This window comes from Rutidosis leptorrhynchoides, chromosome 8 (assembly GCF_046630445.1).
Source record: "Rutidosis leptorrhynchoides isolate AG116_Rl617_1_P2 chromosome 8, CSIRO_AGI_Rlap_v1, whole genome shotgun sequence".
NCBI classification, from domain to species: Eukaryota; Viridiplantae; Streptophyta; class Magnoliopsida; order Asterales; family Asteraceae; genus Rutidosis; species Rutidosis leptorrhynchoides.
In genome coordinates this window covers 35,784,133-35,806,517 of record NC_092340.1, presented here as the reverse complement: position 1 = coordinate 35,806,517, position 22,385 = coordinate 35,784,133, and the positions used below count along the sequence as shown (strand labels likewise).

The window sequence follows — 22,385 nt, the reverse complement described above, 5'->3', positions numbered from 1 at the left end:
CACGTTATCAGCACGAAAAGCTTAGTGTAATTAAAAGATATCTCAAACGATCACGAATCACTAATCAAGGTATGAAATTATTAATAATTTTCAGACTCGAATATATCAAATTTTGGACTACTAACATTTATATTTATGTTATTTAAGTTATATATGGTCGGTTATACCACCTGAATTATATTTCTGCAATATAACTTTTACTAACTTCACTAACATTTATATTTATGTTATTTAAGTTATATATGGTCGGTTATACCACCTGAATTATATTTCTGTAATCTAACTTTTACTAACTTCACTAACATTTATATTTATGTTATTTAAGTTATATATGATCGGTTATACCACCTGAATTATATTTTCTGTAATCTAACTCTTATTAACTTCACTAACATTTATATTTATGTTAATAAGACCTCATGATTGTACGCAACACGTCATTTGACAACACGGTACTTTATGTACGCAACACGTCATTTGACAACACGGTACCATGGGTCGAGATTAATTCCGATCAATACGAATACGACGGGGTCTTTATATGTTATCTAACATTTATGATTACTTATGCAATTAATCATTATTTATTTCATGCATACTAATGTTTATTCTTATATTTATAATCTTAAAAGTTAAAATAAAAAAAAACTTTTTTCCAAACAAAGGTAAATGAAAGTAGGACTTAATACAAGAAAAAAGTAAACATCTCCTAGACGTGATAAAATCTATCAATGATAAGTATTAGACTTGATGAGCTAAATGTGACAAAAATGTTTCAACATGTCTTATGTTAATTTTCTAAAATAAGTTATTATTATTCCGAGTTTAACACATATACATGTGTTAATTAAAAACAACCTTTTTGTTTTTATGTAGTGTTGGGTTGCAATTTTGGTTGTATGCCATAATTCCATCCAGTAGAGTGACAATAGAAAACTTTTGATGATAATCAATAAAAAACTTTTTTCCAAACTTGTCAAATGTTTTGTTAAAAACGTGACCGTTGAAAAAAAGGAGGTTGAATAATAAAACTTAAAAAACAAATTATTTTTTTAAGAGTGTGCATCAAAATGGCCCGTTTAATAATGGGGAGTAAAAATATAGTCAAATTGTTTCAACGAACAAGGGTTCAATTGGATGTCTCTTAAAAAAAATCCGCGGGTACGGGTGATGGATCCAATGAATCCGCATCCACGACCCGCGGGTGCTATCCCTAATTGTGACAAGTATAAATCAACTAAAAGTCTAAAAAATAAATGCTCTTATAGGGACCAAATGTTCACAATAATTGCCTAAGCTAGATATGAAACAAATAGTTCATAAAAAAAAAAGTCGTTGTGCGTTTTCGGGATGATAGCCGAAATACACTTACAAAAGTAGGTCAGCCGTCAATTCTTTATGGCCATATCAACGTAGATCAATAAAATCATTTATGGTTTTGATAAAAGATTAATTAAAAATTAATTGTTTTTTGGTCTTGGATTCTCGGTAACAAAAGCAAAGGTTGTTTTTGGTTGCCACAACAAACAAGACAGAGGTTGTTGACTTTTGTTGTTAAACATGGCACAAGTGAACAATAACAATAGATTATTGTTTTTGAAAAGAATAATGATGCGTTAATTTTATTGTATAAAATAAAATTAAAGAAAATGATTTTCATTGATGACTATGAACAAACGCAAACAAAGTGTTTGTGGTATTTGGTGTTTTAAAAAAAAAAAAGTGCATCTAAAGCTTCTACTGAAAAAATATGCATCTAAAGCTTCTACTGAAAATTAATGTGCAAGGTACAACGTATAACTATATGGTCAAATTCATTTGAGCCTTCGGAGTCATAAGTATATGATGTATATATATATTACTCAATTAACAAAATAGTAAATCTAAATTAATTCATATGAATAGTAAAATGAAATTAATTAATTTACTATTCACATAAAAAGCGCATATGATAAAAAGCGCATCGCATATGATAAGCGCATATGATAAAAAGCGAATATGATGAAAAGCACAACGCATATGATGAAAATCGCATATGATTAAAAGCGCATATGGTGAAAAACACAGCGCATATGATTAAAAGCGTATATGGTGAAAAGGATATATGATAAAAAAAAAAACATATGGTGATTTATAAAAAAAAAAAAAACACATATGGTGATTAATGGAAAGCACATATGGTGATTAATGAAAAGTATATTGTGAAAAAGAATCACAAATGTTTTTTGAAAGAATTCAAGGTAAGATATATGAACCAATTCATCCATCATGTGAACCATTTTGATATTTCATGGTTCTAATAGACGCATCTAGCGGATGGTCTCATATTTGTATGTTATCAAGCCGTAATATGGCATTTGCAAAGTTTCTTGCACAAATTATTAAATTGAGAACACATTATTCTGATTACACCATTAAAAGGATGAGACTTGATAATGCTGGTGAGTTAACATCTCAAGCATTTAATGATCATTATATATCTACAGGGATTGTTGTTGAACATCCAGTTGCTCATGTGCATACACAAAATTGGTTTAGCTGAATCAATAGATAAACGCTTACAGCTAATAACTAGACAATTGATAATGAGTACAAATCTCTCAATATTTATATGTGGACATGTAAATTTACATGCTGCGACATTAATTCGCATTATACCATGTGGAAGTCGTAAATATTTTCACTTAATACTTGATTTTGGCCAAGAGCCAAATATTTTCTACCTTAAAACATTGGTTGTGCAGTGTATGTTCCAATTGTATCACCACAACACAATAAAATGGTTCTTCAAAGAAAGATGATAATATATTTTGGATATAAAACATCTTCAATCATAAGATATATTGAACCCATGATGGGTGATGTTTTTACAGCACGTTTTGCTGATTGTCATTTTAATAAAACATTGTTCCCTAGATTAGGGGGAGAAATAAAAATAAAAAATAAAATGATGCTTCATGATGTGAACATCAATTAAGGTATATTGAACTCGCACAAAAGAATGTGAAACGAAAGTTCAAAAATAATGCATATGCAAGAACTTGCAAATTAATTACTTTATGCATTTACAGATATAAAAAAGTGACTAAATCATATATACCAGCGATAAATGCTCCAGCTCGAACTGAAATTCCAAAAGCTGGAAATAATGTCACTGTTGAGTCTTTGCCACGCATCAAACGTGGAAGATCAATTGGTTCCGAAGATAAAAATCCTCGAAAAAGAAAATCAGCTGATAATGAGGTAAGAGAAAGTGTTCAAGAAGAACCACAAATCAATATTCCTTCTGCAGAGGATATTGATAAATGTAAATACTAAAATTGCGATAAATTATGCAATATTATGGAACCGAAATGAAACTAAAATCTCTATGAGATATTTTCATATAATGTTACAATGACATCATGAATAAAGATGATGATCTGGAACTAAAATCTGTCATTGAATATACAAAATGGACATGATTGAGCTCAATGGAAAGGAGCAATAAGAGCTGAATTAGAATCGCTCGATAAAAGAAAAGTTTTCGGATCAATCGTTATCACTTTTAAAGATGTAAAACGTATGGGATACAAATGAATTTTTATCTGAAAAGAAATGTGCAAATGAAATTACAAGGCAAAACTAGACTTGTAACTCAATATTTCCCACAAAGACCAGAAATGAATTAGGAGGAAAAATTATCCTCCTGTAATGGATACAATTACTTATTAGATACTTAATCAACCTGGTAGTTATTTAAATGCATCTCATGAATGTTGTTACTACTTATCTGTATGGATCACTTAATAGTGATATATATGAATATACCTAAAGGGTTAAGGTATCATAAGCATCTAATGTAAAACTCAAGGGAATATATTCCATTAAATCACAAAGATTTCTAAGTGGGTTTATACAAACGGGACGTATGTGGTATAACCGATTAAATGACTACTTGATAAAAAAAAAAGGGTATAAATATAAACTTATTTTGCACGTATGTTTTATAAAAACAATGTTCGGATATGAGATCGTAGTTGTTTATGTCAATGTTCTTAACATCATATGAACAAATAAAGAGATCTATGAAATCATTCAACTTCTAAAGAATTATTTTTGAAATGAAAGATCTTGAAAAAACCAAGTATTACCTTGGATTGCAAATTGAGCATATGCCTAATGGTTTACTTGTACATCAAACAACTTATACCGAAAAGATTTTAAAACATTTTTTTTTTAAAAGACAAACTCATTGTTGTTAGATCACTCAATATTGACACTGATCTATTTCATCCCTGCGAAGATCATGAAAATCTTAACAGATCGGAAGTTCCATATTTTAGTGCAATTGAGGTTCTTATGTATCTTATAGATTGTACAAAACCTGACATTTCTCTTGCAGTTAATTTGTTGGCAAGATTCAGCTCAAATGACAATGGAGCGGGATCAAACACATATATTTTGATACCCTTGAGAAACTGCTGATTTAAAATTATTTTATTCTAACGTTTCAAAACAAGATTTGGTTGATTATGTATATGCAGGTCATTCATCAAATCCTCATAAAGATAAATCTCAAACTCGATATGTATTCCTAAATGGAGGTACCACAAAATCATGGCGTTCTTAAAACAAACACTTATTGCAACATCATCAAATCATGACGAAGTGATTGCATTATATGAAACTACTCGAAAATGTGTTTGGTTGAGATCAATAACACAAATCATTAATGATTCTTGTGGACTAGAACGCTATAAAAGACCAACAACTATCTTCACCAATAACTATATATGAAGATAATGCAGCTTGCATAATACAAATGAAAGAAGAGTATCAAAAGTGATTGAACAAAATATAAATACTGACGAGGCGCCAAAGCCATAGACGGTCTTAACGGTCATAAGTTTGATGGAAAATAATGGTATGTTGGTAAGGCTCAGAAAAGACTACAAGGGAATAGGAATTGAAACAAGGGTTTGAGCAAACCATGAAGGAGACTGTAGACAAATCACAGGGGCTAAACTTGTACATAAAAGATTTAGACGATACAGTTTCAAATGAAAACCTCAAATTCTTCTCATATACTCAAGATCTCGTAAAAGACAACCAGATTAAAATGAGATACGTTCAATCAACAACTCTGCTGATCTTTATACCAAAGCACTGCCAACTGCTATTTTCAGAACACACGTTCATAATATTGGCATGAGGCATGTTCAGAAGATGTAACAATTCAGGCGTTGCCTACTTGAGGGGGAGTCAACTCTATGCTGCACTCTTTTTCCCTTAGCTAAAGTTTTATCCAATGGGTTTTCTTTAACAAGGTTTTTAACGAGACAGTACTAGTTATTCTCTAATAAAATTGTCATCCAAGGGGGAGTGTTATAAAATATCTAGACTGTGTTATAAAATATCTAGATTGGATGTTAATTTTATTATTATTATATTTCTTGCATAGTAATATTTTATACTATAAATAGACATGTATGGTAACCATTTAAGGTGCACCATTTCTCTTAAAATATCAATATCCATATTTCTTCTCTCCTTCTTCTCTCTTTTTCTCTCTTTGTTCTTATAACCATTAAAGGTAGTTATAAGCCTACTGAATTATAACAATAAGTAATTTTTTATAGATAATTTTTCACTTTAATACAGTTATTATATCAAGAATATCCCCTATTTTTGGAGCCAAAGTTTTATTTTTTTTTTTTTGAAAGGCAAAATAATTTTATTAATATATAAATATATGTACATTATACATCCCCGAAAAGTAACAAACATCCAACGATTATAACTACTAGACAAATGGAATTAAAAACCGACTATAAGTAAAACCCCCAGGAGAGGGGACTCAACGAATCGAGTAGGGACACGAAGTAGTACACAGTGCTGATCGAGCAGCGACAAAGCATAAACTCCAAGGCCCGTTTAACCCCTGAAGATCTTGCCTTATAGAAGGTTAGCCACGAGAAGCATAGGGGATGCTGTGGGGTATTAGCCAATGCCCACTCTTGATGTAACAACGCAATACGAGCTCGGGTTAATGAGCCATTGTGACCATTGAATTTGAGCTTTCTTTATTCGACCCGAAATCCATTTAAAGGATGAAAGTTGGATATCCGCTAGAATTGAAGGTATGTCCCAGATTTGGTTTTGAAAGATTTTTAGGTTGCGATATCTCCAAATAGAATAACCGCAGACCCACTTGGTGGCTTCCCATATTTTTGAACCTATCGATGAGAGACTGGAGCTGCAGCTACTTGAAAATAAATCCGCGACGTTTAGTTCTGCCGGGGGAGAAAAATTCCACCATTTGTAAAAATCCAACCATATAGCTTTAACCTGGGGGCATGTGGCAAGAATATGTTCGGTTGTCTCGGACGAGTCTTGGCAGATATTGCAAAGAACCGAACCGAGGTCTAAACCACGTTTGTCAAGTTCGAGTTTAACTGGAAGTCGATGAAGTTTTGCTCGCCAAACGAAAAGTTCAACTTTTAATGGGACAGATCTGTTGCGTTTTGTAGGTGGTTTTACAGTTGAAGGTTGGAGACGAAGCATGTCTAAGTTTGCCGAAACTTGTTTGGTGAAAGAGTTATCCGAATCTGTTAGGGTGCAAAGCCACGAGTCTTCGGTAACGTTATTAGTATTCTGAGGTGGAGTAAAGTTCTCGATCAAACTTGATAGCTCCTCCATATCGCTAGCGCTTCTGCCCCTTGGAGAATGGAGCCAACTGCCATTGAATGAAAAGGATGACCCAGCTAAGTCCACCCGATCGAAGACGGTGCAACTTTTATCAGTATCAAGTGCAAATAATCGGGGGTATTTTTCTTTCAGAATGAAGCTCCCAAGCCAACGGTCGTGCCAAAAAGCTGTGCGTTTTCCATCTTTTAGAAACCTGCAAAAAATATGCGAAAAATCCCATCCAGCTTTCTCGAAATCCTTAGTGATATTGATGATGTTAAACCAAGTGGCACCGAGTTTCTTAAACCTGCAAAAGTCGTTAGTGACAAGCCCACCGTCCCTACCGTAAATACTAGAAATCACTTTAGTCCAAAGTGAGCAAGGTTCCGATTTGAACCGCCACCACCATTTTCCTAGCAAGGCTAGGTTTTTGGCGGAAAGCGATCCAATGTCTAAACCTCCCGAGTCGTAAGGTAGTAAAGTGTCATCCCATTTAACCCAACATATTTTCTTACCCGACCCGGACCCGCCCCAGAAAAAATTACAACGAAGCGATTCAAGTTGTTTTAAGATAGAGGACGGGGCTTTGAAGAGTGAAAAGTAATAAAGTGGAAGACTAGAGAGAACGGATTTTACCAATGTGAGCCGACCTCCGAAAGATAAAGTTTTTGATTTCCACTCCGCGAGTCGCTTTTTGAATTTGTCCACCACCGGAAGCCAATGAGTGGGTTTGTTCATCTTAACTCCTATGGGTAAACCTAAGTAGGTAAAAGGAAAATCACCCGCTTTACATCCGATTCTTAGAGCTATACTTTCCAAGTCCCCATTCGAAACACCAACACCGAATAGATTGCTTTTATGGAAGTTAACTTTTAGACCCGAGAGATCTTCAAAGCACTTGAGAATTTTCATGGTGTTCAATATGTTGTGACGGGACCACTCACCAAAAAAGATGGTATCGTCGGCGTATTGTAAGTGCGAAATTATGACTTTTTCTTTACCGACTTCTATCCCTTTGAAATGCCCCGACAACATGGCACGCTTTACAAGGAGGTTTAAACCTTCCGCCGCAATTATGAATAAAAAGGGGGAGAGTGGGTCACCTTGCCTAACACCTCGTTCCGGGGTGAATTCACGGGTTGGGGATCCGTTAACGAGAATGGATATTGAGGCGGAGCTAAGGCATGCGAAGATCCATTTTTTCCATCTATTACCGAACCCGATATTCTCCATGGTTTCCATCAAGAAGTCCCATTTTAGGCAATCAAAAGCCTTTTCGAAATCTACCTTGAAAATGAAACCTTTTCTTTTTTGTCGTTTGAGTTCATCGATAGTTTCGTTTGCGATGAGAACCCCATCGAGAATAAATCTTCCTTTCAAGAATCCACTTTGTTCGGAACCTACGAGTTTATGGATAACCTTTTCGAGTCTCTTTGAAAGAACTTTTGCCACAATTTTATAGTAAGACCCGATAAGGCTAATGGGGCGAAAGTCACTGGGGGTTAGCGGGTTATGTTTTTTGGGGATGAGTGTGGTAAAGGAAGCATTACACCCCTTGGAGAATTCCATATTTGACCAAAACCAGTTGAAAGCGTTAACTACATCATTCTTCACTAACCACCAATATTTTTTGTAGAATTTCAAATTGAAACCGTCCGGACCGGGTGCTTTAGAGCTACTACAACAACGAATTGCCTCCCAAATCTCGGATTCACTAAAGGGGTTTTCGAGCATCTCATTATCATTGTCGTTTAAGATCTTTGATTGAAGGTTGAAAGAGCATGAAGAATCATTATTAGCTTTGAAGATGTTCGAGTAATGGTTGAAGATTTCATCTTTAATTGCGTTTGGTTCCTCCGACCAACAACCATTAATTGAAATGCCGAAAATATTATTTTTCGTGTTTCTCCTTTTGACGTAATTGTGGAAGAACTTTGAGTTTTCGTCTCCCTCAAGGGACCATTTGATGCGGGCTTTTTGTTTAAGCATTTTACATTTGATTTTCTCTTTTTCAATCCATGCTTTACGTTCGTTCAACCACGTATCCCTCTCGGTTTGAGATAAAATTCTGATCTGAGCATTCTTTTCCCACTCGCTAACCGAATCTGCTAGTTCTTGGATCTCGATATCGAGTTTACCAAAGTTTGTTTTGCTCCAATCGTTGAGTGCTTTTTTCACGTTTTTTAGCTTATTTCGAAGTATGCAATCACCACGGTTACCACCGACAAGTAAATTCCATGCATTTGAAATGACTTCCACCGAACCCTTATCATCGAGCCAAGCGTTGAATACTCTAATTGGCTTTGGGCCAAAGTCGATGATTCGGTCTCGGAGAATTATTGGGCAATGGTCGGAGGTGAATCTATCCAAGGTGTTTGCGAAAAGAGTTGGCCAGATATTATGAAACTTGCTGGAGACAAGGAAACGATCTAACTTACTGAATTTTAAACCGTCTCCGCTGATTCTCGTGAACTTTTGGCCGCCAAGAGGTATTTCAATTAAACAGCACTTATTGATGAAATCGTTGAACATATCCGACCAGGGTTTGTTGAAGTCGCAATTTAATCTTTCGTCTAAACCTCTAACCTCGTTAAAATCCCCGCAAAGTAACCAAGGCATGTCTTTAAAGTTGAGAAGATTTTCTAAACTTTCCCACATTAGTTTCTTCTTGGCGGTGTTATGTGGTCCGTAGACATTGACAAAAGCTATTTCTTCATCGATACCTTTCCAATGTCCTTTGATAGTTAAAAAGAATTCGCCTTCGATCGCTTGATTGACATTAAAAACATCAGTGTTCCAGACTAACAACATCCCACCCGAGAAACCTACTGCATGTTTTTGTATGTACTTGAAGTTTTCAGAACCCCAAAAATTCTCTATTACTTTGTCTTCGATCTCACCACACTTGGTTTCCTGGAGTGCTAGCACCTGTGGTTTTTCTTGTCTACAGAGTTTTTGAATCCAATCCTTTCGATCATCCTGTCCAATACCACGAATGTTAAGAGATAAGATATTCATTATGAAAACAATGACTTACCGAGGGTTGGAGGTAGATCAACAATGTTGATCCGCTTTCCAACGAATGCCGATCTCTTTTCCGAGCTCTTTATGGTTGAGGCTGCCGATGGATCCCGAAGAGTTACCTTTCCTGGAACGAGAGAGACCATTGGAAGAAGCTTCATTGATGTGTTTCGATGATGTGTTTTTATCTTTCAATTTCTTTCGATTGTTGGTAGGTAATTTCTTGATAGAGTTGAAAGCATCTGAGAGCTTTTGGAGATCAAGGTCAATAATTGGTGATTGGTTTGATTCAGCGTTGGTTGCCAAAACAGTGTCAGTGTTTAAGTTATGCTCGGGGTTGGGATTAGGGATTGTTGGGTTAACTGAGTTTGGATCGGGGATAGGTTCGGCAGTTGAAATGGGATTGTGAATATCATTACTGGGATTAGCTGCGGGTTGATCCGGGATATTAATAATGGGTTGGGTAGACTTTGGTGTAATAATGGGCTCAGGAATTGGGCTAGAGGGTTGATGAGGTGAATTGGGTTTAGGGGGAGTAATGGGCCTGGAGGTATTGATTGGGCTCGTCACCGTGTTAAAAATAGTTGAAGGGTCAGGGGTATTTTGGTTACCGTTATTCTCGACATTAATGAAGGTATCGGGAACATGAGGGGATTTATTGCTCTGTGAAAAAATCTTGTTAGTTTCGAGGCGTTTTGATTCGGAAGACAAACCGTTTGTTCCACCTTTATTGTGCTTTGTTTCGACCGGTGCCGGAGTATGACTGTTGCAATCAGAAAAAGAACCATGACCTTCAATGTTGACGTTATCGGAATCTGGATTTAGGGGCGGAAAGGAATCGTTCACCGATTTTATCCCATCATCGTTACTAGACGTGTAACCATCACTTTCACTAGAGTTGGAAGTATCATCCGACGTGTATGAATCCGAATCCGAGACAATTTCCACAATGTCGTTAGTATCTTCGATAACATGGACATAGACGAGTTGAGTGCCTACCAAAAGTCTGACATACCCACTAACAATCATTGGATCCCAAATTTTGATGAGGACTTTACCTTTAACAAGATTCTTAGCTTCTAAAAGGTTGCAGTTTTGAGTGTCGAGGGGTTCTCCCCACCATAAAGCAATTGATTTGAAAGTGTTTTCATTCCAGCATATCGTTGGGACGCCTGTGATCGTGACCCAGGTGAGTCGACCCGGGGGGCTATCCTGGATATTCCAAGGTTTAAGGGAATCCAACCAATCACGAATGGGATGATTTTCATTCTCCAAAATATTGGTAACCACTGCCTTGTTGTTTAAGATTAGTAACACAGAGACTCCACCTAAATACTTAATGTTACAGTCGTGTAAACCCGCTGCAATGCAGACTTCTTCAATGCATTCAAGTGTTTCAATCTTCTTGACCACACCACCGATGGCGTTTTCAAGATATTTGACGTTGGTTTCGCAATCCTTTGCTTGAGTTACTCTTTTTGTTTTTGATTTTATTTCCTGCCCTTGTTGATGGATAGTTGGGTTGTCGATAATTACTTCTTTGAAGAGCCTCTCATCCACGTAAGAGTTGTTCATGAAGATCTTTTTGAAGGGTCTAGGTTTAGTCGGCAGTGGGTTTTGAGTTTGCTGCTTTGAGTTTCTCTCTTTGGCAATAAAAACTTTGAAGTGATTTCCATCGATAATAATGGTGTTTAGTTTTCTTGCCATGAATTCTTTGTCATTGACATCTTCGAATCGAACAAACCCAAATCGTTGGCCACTTTTAAGCTTTTTGAAGGGAACAAAAACTTCCTTAACGATACCGAATGGTCTGAAGATATTCCAAAGTCCAGCGATGTTTAGGTGTTCTGGAAAATTGTGAAACATAAAAGAGGTGAGGTTCGATGGTAGGTTTGAGTTGTGTTGATGTGATTTTGGGGTATTAATCTTAATCGGCGATTGATAGGTTTGATGGCCAGATCCATATTTTTTGATCAGATCCTTCGCCTGGGAGATGGAGGTATTAGGTATGATGTTGGGATCGTGCAAGAAGGGATGGTTAGAGTTGCTCTTGTGTTTTGAGATGGATGTAGATCGTCTTTTTCGGGTGACCTCGACCCATACACCTTCTTCAGCTGCAGTAGTTGTTGAAGGGTTATTGTGATTGTTGACGGCGGGTATTGGTGGCGGTGGTGGGAGATGGCTGTCGTTGTTGGAGGTGAAGGGTGGAGGTGGCGGTTTGTGGTGGTGACCGTCGGTGTTCTTTGGTGGCGGTGGGGGATTGGGGGTGAAAGGGGAGGTTGTTGGAGGGTTATTGTGATTGTTGACGGCGGGTATAGGTGGCGGTGGTGGGAGATGGCTGTCGTTGTTGGAGGTGAAGGGTGGAGGTGGCGGTTTGTGGTGGTGACCGTCGGTGTTCTTTGGTGGCGGTGGGGGATTGGGGGTGAAAGGGGAGGTAGGGATTGGGAGCATTTTTGGAGGGTTAAACTACTTTTGGATCCAGTTTCAGCACGACAGAAATAGAACTTTAATCATGTAAAATTGACTAGGTTAAATTAACAACGAATACAGGCGCTAAGCTTAGAAATTTAACATATGATACAGAACTAATCAGGTGTAATTTAATACTCTAGTAGCTACCAAATTTGACTGATCAATTATGTAACCATACAAAAATCAAACGAATTACCGTTCAATTTTGAATAAAAACAGAGCAGTTTACGAATCCGCCGATCGATACTTCGAGATTGAATCCGAAATCAGTTCCAAAAAGTGATAAAGATTTTGATGTAAGAAATCAATTGATGAAGAATCTGATCAGATCGGAGATGGATAACACAAGCAATAATCCAAATATGGAGCCATGAAGGCGAATGGTGTTGATGATGTTTTTCTTCCAGCCCCAGATCTTGAACACGGTAAAATCATAAACCCTTAAATTAGTTAGATCTAAAGACCGCAGCCTTCAACGCCAGGTGGTGGCGGTAGTGGCTGAGGATTTCCGACCGTACAGATCAGACTGATGGTGGTGTTTGTTTACTGTTTCACGCTATGTCTATTTTACAAGCAATTAAAAAAGGCAATTGATATTTCCAAAGTTTTATGGTCAGTCAGGTCAGATAAAGATAAGGGAAACAAGGCTTCTCTCCATACTACATTGATTCAACAACATTTTGTGAAGCTTTCATGCACACCAACTGTTTGTGATAAGTCCTCTGAGGTTCATCAAGTTAGTTTTTGAAGGCACCCAATAGCTTTTTGAGAATTAAAAAAAAAAAAGTGTTCTTTTTATTAGTTGTAATGCAAGTTTACAAATATGAGATCTTCAAGTAGTGTAGGAGTTGGTTTAAGTCTTGTTTTTGGTTGCTTATTGTTAGCTCTTATTGCTGAGCTTTACTATTTGTTATGGTGGAAGAAGAAAAGGGTAATTAATAGAGAGATTCAAGAAAGTTATAGTAGTCCAGCAAGAGAGTTTTTGTACTTGTTTTGTTGGAAAAAGCCTTCATCTTTAAGCTCAACAGGGCTAACCACAGACACCCAAGTTCATGAACCACAAGCATCATCTTCATCATCATGGTTCAGACCACTTGAAAGTGAGCTTTTGAGGCTGCAAAACCTCCCTGGCCCACCAAGGTTTCTCTTCACAATTAAAGAAGAAACAAAAGAAGATTTGGAATCAGAAGATAGGAGTAAAAAAGGGTCAAGAGGAAGAAGTTTAAGTGATGTTACACCATTTTTTACTCCAATTGCTTCACCTTCAAATATGACCCCACCTAAAGAGTCAACACATAGTGCCTTTAGTCCTTTAAGATATTCATCAACTGATGCAGAATTCAACAAGATTTGGGCATCGCCACCTCCAAAGTTTAAGTTTTTAAGAGATGCTGAAGATAAGCTTCAAAAAAGAAGATTGATTGAAAATTTTGGAGTTGATGGTTGTTTTCAAAAAAGTGATGAGTATAAAATTAAAGATGATGAAAATGGCTCATTTATTACACTTATTGTGTCTAATGAAAAGGACACTATTCATCAGTATCCTTCAAGTTCTTCACAGGTACTCCCTTTAGCTGCTTCCCCTCCTACATTCAGATCACAATTTCATTAGAATCCAAATTCACATTAGGGCTTAACAAAAAGGGTTGTTAATTTGTACAATTTGTATGTTATAACTTTGTATTAGAGCTTTAGAATATGTTTTAATTTAATTTAAGGAAAGCCCCTTAGGCCATTACTTATATTGAATTACTGAGAGAGTGAGAGTGTTTATCTAATTTTAGTTAAATTGTTAAATAAATTGCGTGAGGTTTTCCCTGTTTGCGAGTATGTACACGATCTAACCGGATTATCCGGTAACCGTTTTCAAACCCTTCCCTGATCACCTCAGAATTTGAACGTGAGACTCCTTACATAAACCCCGACCATTGGGCATCTTGTGATGGTTATTTATCTACTTTTGGTGTCGATCTAAAAATATGCTCAAGTGCGCTAAAGTTGTGAATCTATTAATCATCAACCAAAATTATGTTGTATGTGCTGAAATTTGAATGTTTTATCATATGTATCATATTCTCATTTTGAAATGTAGAAAACATTTTATGACTGATGATCCGTACACTACTAAGCATGCATTATAATGTTGTATTGTACAATCCTCTAAAGCAGTTTTGGTGATGGACGGATCACTCTTCTCATGGACACTTTACCCTTCTGTCAACAAATAAAACAGAGTATTATATTATGGAAATGAGTCAATGATGCTGTTTTCTGTTTGCCATTATCTCATACTCCAAAATAAAAATGAGTTAAATCTTTATGGTTTAGTGTGGTGGTTCAGCAGACTTGTGATCATATAAAGCTGAGCACACCAAAAGCTAAAACTGTGCGTTGGTTAAATGGTATTGGATGTATATAAAAAGTTAAAACATAAACATGTTATACTTACAGTCCCTCTATTGTGGTTGTTTTCGTACTATGCACTCGAAGTTGGTTCCAAAGGTGACTCCAAAGTCCAAACTGACTCTGATTTTGTTAGGACAGTTTGATGTTTCTTGTTTTGTTTCTGTTGTTGCCATGGTTATTTTGGCCTGTTAGTGCTTGTTTGAAATCTTTTGTGAATAATTGTGATAATCTAACCCCCGTTTGGTTGGAAGAATGTTTTTGGAAAGAATGAAATGTGTCAAAGGAATTGGAATTGCAAATTTTATGGAATGTGAAAAAATGTATTTTTCAATGACATGGAATGGAATTGAATTCCGTTTTATAAAATAATTAAAAAGTTATACAAATCTTTTTTTTACGTTTCCAATTTTTTTTTTCATTTTCATACTCGCGTTTCCAGTTGAAGTTTTCATATTCGCGAATCGAAACGCCCGGCGAAAACACGTGAAAACGCGTGCTAAAAACGTGTGCGTCGAAAACGCGCTACGAAAATTCGCTGCAAAAATGCGCTACGAAACGCGCAACGAAAACCCGCATCGAAGTGTACGTAAAATATAAACGTAAATATTTGAGGATGTTTTGATTTTTCATGGATTGAATGTTGGACGAAATTCAAATCAATCAAGATTTTGAAGGAATGAACATTCCATAGATGAATGAATATCAAGATTCCAATGAATTTAATTCTCTCTAAAATATGTCAACCAAACGGAACGGTCTAAGGAACTCAATTCCAATTCCACCAAATTCCCTTTAGATTCGGTGAACCAAACGAGAGTTCAAATATAACATTATATGTTATTTAGTGAATTACCAAGAATTAATTAGTACAGTAAGACATATGTATATAATTTCATCCTTGAGCCTGTTTTAAGTAGTAAATTTTAATTTTAATACAGATTTTTGTTGTAGGTACAAAATACTGTTTTTCTCTACTAGGTGGGGTGGAGGACACCATTCTTTTTCAGATTTCACAGAATTTAATCATATACGGAGTATCTTCTATCTGATAATTAAAAGTGATGATGTTTGTGTTGATATTTACTTTTTTCAAAAGATTTTGAATTGTTTTCTTGAATTTTTTTTTTCTATAGGCTAAACACACTATGTAGAGCAATTTCGTTATAATAACTTCTATATTATACTTTGGAACTTGTATTTCATTAGGGAAGTTTTAGACAAAGATAGCCTTGTCTTTTCTCCCATTTTTTACTACTCACGTCTATTTATTCTCAACAAAATCGAACACATTTGTTTTTATTGTGCTACTCCTATAATAGAACAAAATAATCAGCACTTAAACGATCAAAAGGCATGAATAAAGAAAGAAAAAAAAATCTTTTTTAGTATTGACCTTTGAGCTACATAAGCCTATTATATTCCTATTATATGGATAATGTTTTTTCTATTCCGACTTATAAAAAGTAAATATTTTCATTCAAAAACACACGACCTAATTGGATTTCTATGACTGTACATGACATTTTTCCTGATTATCTCAAAATATGTTAATAGTGAGATTTGAACATGAGACTTGTGAATTTCACAAGATGCTATTTGTGATAGTTCTACATAAGCCTATTAAGATACCCACAAATAATTTTGCTGTTTAAACTGATTATAAATACTGTATAAATTTGTTTGCAGATCATTTGGAAGTGTCAATTTTTTGTTGCTTAACTTGTGTATTTCCCTAAGGTGGGTGAAAAGATAAACCTATATGGCTATATTTGTTAACTTTATTTCTTTTCCACTTTTTTGTCATGCAAGTTGTGCTATTGTGTTTTCGTATAGACCAAATTTTTATGCTATTTTTGAACTAAGAAAGTGATTGAACAAATCTTTTATAGATGATGTTAAGTTGAATCACAATGAAAATTACACGAGGAAAGGGGGTTGATTATAAAACACATGGTGTACAATTGTACATTATTATGAAAGGTAGATGTCAAGAAATGGACTCGTAATAAAAGTTATATATATAAATTAAATGATAAATTTAGGGCCATTTGTATAATCTTCTCATAGTTTAAGGACCGCGATTAAAAGATTCATACAGTTCAGGGACCACTTAAATGATTGACCGGCCAGGCAGCCAACAATGATGAATCAAACACACGGTTGAAAAGGAAGGGAAAAAAAGATCAAAATAACCCCCCGAAGATAACAACAATTCAAATTTTAAGCCTTATATACTTTACATCATTTCAGTAAATACCCTTGAATTTTAATTTTATAATTTATATATATATATAAATTGTGGTAAATGGTGTCAGCATTTGATTGGCCAACACCAAACATTAACAGTAACGTTAACAGTACCCTCACCTTCATCATCCACCATCACGCTCAAAAAAATCGTACCTTCTGGAAACAACCCCTCTCTTCCCTCTCTCCAGACCCTTCCTCCCACAGCTCTCTCAAACCCGTCGCCCACCACCATCGGCAGGAACGTCGCCACCAGCGCTGCCTCTACCGACTCCACCTAATCAACTTCAGTAACCAAGAACCGATACCTTTGAAGACAACTTCGCCATCCTCATACCTGGTATTTGCATAGTCTTAACTGTTAGGGTTCATTCGAACTATGTAATTTTTTTCCCCCTATTTTTAAGATTCTCAATTGCTTCTACATCCCTTTTGCTGTTGCTATCAGGTAATTCACATCTCTATTTACGATTTTGTTGTTAGAGGTTGTTTTTATAAATTGTTTTCATCATTTGTGTCATCACAACCTATTAAGCAGGCATTGATTCCTTAAGAAGAGGTATCGTATTATTCCCAATTGATGAATACTAATTTTGTTTTGCTGCATAAATGTAAGGGTTTTTTTTCGCAGGGAAACAAATTACACCAGCTAGGTTGTGCTCTTACTTCTTTTCGCTTGGGTTGACATGTCTGCAACTAAATGAAGGTTTGTGTGATATTTAATTTTAGTTTTGGTAGTTTATACCACAATGTTTCAAGATCAATTTAGTGACATCGTTTTGAAAGTTTGGTCAGGACAGCAAGATTGCGGACAATGAACATAATATCGGACAGAAGACTTAAAAGGGACAAACAGGTAATATTTTTTCTTGAGATACCTCAAGCGTGGATATGTTGAAACAGTGAAGGAACTGGAGAATTATTTCCTTAGATATACATGTATTGAATTGGTTGAAATAGTGAAGGAACTGCAATTAGGTAGTCCCAGGCATCAATTTTTTTTAAACGGTGTTCCACGCATGAATTGGTTGAACTTGAATGAAAGTTGATGTATGTGTTTATATTGATTGATGATTCTGAGTGTTTTTTTTTTTTTTTTTTTTTTTTTTTTTTTTTTTTTTTGTGTGTGTGCACATTATATTAAAAAGTTTGGTAATTTAGGTATATGAGAAGTCTTTGACATGATCTTGACGACAATGGGAGTTCATTTTGAAATAAATAATGAAAATTGTATTATTTGATAGAAAGTTAGTTGAAATAGGTTTAAAAAAGCTTTAGCTATGCTATTTATCCTTATAAATGGTTAACCAGATCTGACTCTTAATGGTCAGAGGATCCTAATTAATTAGGCCTTATCGTTTAATTTATTATCTTACGAACCTTTACACCTGCATTTTATATGATTTCACGTCCCGAAAGAGAAAGCACCAGCAACAGTAGCTGCAGCTCCTGTTTCATTACCAACAGAGTGAGTATCGTTTTTGAACTTATTTGAATTATTTGGCTCCTTAACGTATATGTTGCTGAAGTACACAAAACTGTTGGAGATAAATATAGGTTTTTGTGTGGCGTGAATCGTGATCTGGTATTGCGGTTCATTGTTGCTTAAACACGGCTAATTACTCATTTTTAGCATGCGCTGAAATGGGCCAGACAAGGTTATATTGAACTGCAAACACATTTTGCCCTCTTTAATAGTTTAGATATATACCAAAAAAAATAAAAAATAAAAAAATTATTAATATTTGAATACAATGATGATTACGGAGAATGTAAGCATTAAAGAGATTATTTAGAAAAAAATGACCCAATTTGACCTATTTATTTATACGTATATGGTTTCAAATAGTGATGATAAGTTATTTACTTCAGTTACTTGATTTATGTTGTGACTGAATTTCAGGCATTGAATTTTGAAGAAATTAGTCTAACGCGATCAAATGCTGGAAACGTATCTTATGTGCGCATGCACTAATCGAATGTATATCTACCAATTTCGAATGTCGTAACCACAACCAAATCACAAATCCAGGTATATAATATTTGCTATTTGCAACTCATTATTCATGGAAACGAACTTACTCCGTCAAAAAAGTTAGACGCCACAATTCAAAAAAGCTAAACGCAGACCAATCGATAACTGCATCTGTATGTAAGTGATCGATACTTAATATTGTTAAGAAACATTTAAGTGAACCAATGAGTCGAGCTCTAGCTAATGGTTCAGGTTATACTTCTTTTATCTATTTTTTTTATTTATGAAAAACTAACATGCTTTCTCAGATGTATATCCAACCCTTCCATAAAGAACACCGTTGTCTGGAACCGAAAACAAAGAACCCAAGAATAAAAAAGAAGCACCACAATCGTTGGCAATAGTTGATTTCCAAGTCTGTACAATAAGTAACTATCATAGCCATTTTGTTGAGGTATATAGTAAATGCTATGTCATTCGATTGGATAATGTCATTTTGCATAGAACGATATCGGATAGTATAAATAGCTTTTCCCCCGCAATGACAGAAGCAAAACTCGAGAACACACCTAAAAACAACCGCAACAACGCGAGGTCCATCCCGAAACCAGCGACTCCATATCCGAGCCTATTGGATATTTTGTCTACAAAATAGGTTTTAAGTATGTGGCTAAGTATAAAAATAATAAAGAAAAAGAATGAAAACATCATCACTATATAATATAAAGATGATTCAACAAAAGCTTTCTAACTAATTTGGGAGGTAAAAAGACTTGATAGCAATATCCGTTCTTTAATTTAGTTACAATGTTTATATGTGTGAACAGTTTCTATTGCTTACATTTTAACAACTATTTTGCAGGTGTCAAGTTATGATATGACTCAAACTTATGCTTTGAAGAAAGATCAGATCGAAGTTGCCGCCGAACCTAAGGCCTTCGCATCCTATTTATACATATAATTGTCATACATTAGCATTAATCTTATTGATAAATGATTTGTATTATTCACTAACTGTGTGTTAACAATGATTGTTATTTTCGTAACAGAATATCACTAGCTGACTTGAGACCTTATGATACGTCAAAGGTGATCGAAGCTAAAGTGTATCGCAAATGGGCAGTTACAAATTCCCCAGACCGGACCCTAATCGAATAGTGATACATGTTGCTAGATGAAAAGGTACATTAACAAATAATTACTAATTACTAATTCAGCTTCATACTCATTGCACTAATACTAAAATCACCAAATGAAAATTTGAACAAATGACCAAATATAACTTTATGACCAAAGGCATTTTAGTGTATACATATTTGACCAAATGTAACTTTATTAATTGACCCATTTAGTTTATAGAGGAAATTTGACCCATTTAGTTTATACTACAAATTTGACCCATTTACTAAATAATTTTATTTAGCCAACATTAAAACGCCGAAAACGTGTTGGTAACTACGAGTTGTCTAGGTTTAGTTTACTTTTGTAATATTTATGCTTAATCTTTTTGGTAATGTGTAACTTTTATCTTTGGCCGTTTATCAATCGGAGTTCCGATAATTTTTCTAAAAATAGCTGAAGTGGCCCGTTTAGTCATGTTTGACCGAAAATCATTTTTGTATAAGTTATTATATATTTGCATGCGACCTCATTTTTACTTTGACCTTTGACTTTTGACTTTAACCTTTGACTTTTGACTTTAAACTTTGACTTTTCCTGTTAACTTTTCAGTTAACTTTTTGTGTTGATTTTCTCTATAAAAAAAAAAACTAAAATACTATTTTATGATTATGAAACCATTTGTGTTACGTTGTTTCACACGTCACCTTTTACTAGAATCTTAATTGAGCATGAGTAATATAACATGTTACTATACTGTAGAGTCAGACTCGAGCTATAGGATAGGATTATACTATGACCTGACCTATATTGCTATACAAATATTGACCAACATATAAATATATATAATTAATATAGGTTCGTGAATCCGAGGCCAACCTTGCACTTGTTCAATGACGTTATATGTATTTTTACTACGAAATACAGTATGGTGAGTTTCATTTGCCTTTTTACCCTTTATATTTTTGGGACTGAGAATACATGCGCTTTTATAAATGTTTGACGAAATAGACACAAGTAATTGAAACTACATTCTATGGTTGAATTATCGAAATCGAATATGCCCCTTTTTATTAAAGTCTGGTAATCTAAGAATTAGGGAACATACACCCTAATTGACGCGAATCCTAAAGATAGATCTATTGGGCCTAACAAACCCCATCCAAAGTACCGGATGCTTTAGTACTTCGAAATTTATATCATGTCCGAAGGAGGATCCCGGAATGATGGGGATATTCTTATATGCATATTGTTAATGTCGGTTACCAGGTGTTCACCATATGAATGATTATTTTTGTCTCTATGCATGGGACGTATATTTATGAGAACTGGAAATGAAATTCTTGTGGTCTATTAAAATGATGGAAATAAATGATTATGATAAACTAATGAACTCACCAACCTTTTGGTTGACACTTTAAAGCATGTTTATTCTCAGGTGTTAAAGAAATCTTCCGCTAGTCATTTGCTCATTTTAAAGATATTACTTGGAGTCTTTCATAGCATATTTCGAAGAACATTGCATTCGAGTCATTGAGTTCATCAAAGATTATTATTAAATCAATTTATAGTTGGATAGTATATATTATGAAATGGTATGCATGCCTGTCAATTTTTGATGTAAAGAAAGATTGTCTTTTAAAAACGAATGCAATGTTTGTAAAATGTATCACATAGAGGTCAAATACCTCGCAATGTAATCAACTATTGTGAATCGTTTATAATGTATATGAACGGGTCCTTTCAGTTGGTATCAGAGCGGTGGTCTTAGCGAACCAGGTCTGCATTAGTGTGTCTAACAGATAAGTCGATAGGATGCATTAGTGAGTCTGGACTTCGACCGTGTCTGCATGTCAATAGTTTTGCTTATCATTTTGTGTCAAAAATTAACTACTTATCATCCTCAGAAAATTACCTGCTTATCATTTTTAGTCTAAGACACGTCTTGCTGCATTGATTGCATGAATAGTGTATAGACAAAAATTTATATCTTAGCGTATATGCTAAATCATATCTTATCGTATCTATTACTGTAAACGTTGCTTGATATATCCCGTAAATTCCTCCGTAATTTACGAAATCTTTTGTTCTATATATATGGATATTCTATGTAATTAGAATACCATCCGATAACCGAAAATCATTTCATATCGAAAAAAAAAAATCCTTATTCAATCGTACGAAATGGAATTCATCATTAATTCAAGTTCCTCGAATTTCGAAACGGAATCCCACTCCAGCTCCGAAAGCAGTGTGACCGGAATAGATCAACCAATCAGTCATCACTTATTCTGGATGAAATGGGGATGGGTTTGTAGCCTCCTCAATCATTGGAGACAAGAAGAAGGTGATCCCTTCCATCCACCACATTGCCCTCTTGATGAAGAACCTGAAGCACTTACCGGCAAACCTGTTCGAAACACTATTTTCTCGCTCATTTCCAGAGTATCTCGTCACGATTATATATTACCTCAAA

At 35.0% G+C, this 22,385-nt stretch overlaps 1 protein-coding gene across 1 annotated transcript; it reads left to right on the top strand.

The window, feature by feature from the left end:
• Positions 1 to 12,767: 12,767 nt before the first annotated feature.
• LOC139863117 (uncharacterized) lies at positions 12,768 to 13,980 on the top strand. Its single transcript, XM_071851764.1, has one exon. It carries the CDS (start codon positions 12,986 to 12,988, stop codon positions 13,772 to 13,774), a length of 789 nt encoding a protein of 262 aa, XP_071707865.1. The 5' UTR covers positions 12,768 to 12,985; the 3' UTR covers positions 13,775 to 13,980.
• The last annotated feature ends 8,405 nt before the right edge of the window (positions 13,981 to 22,385 follow it).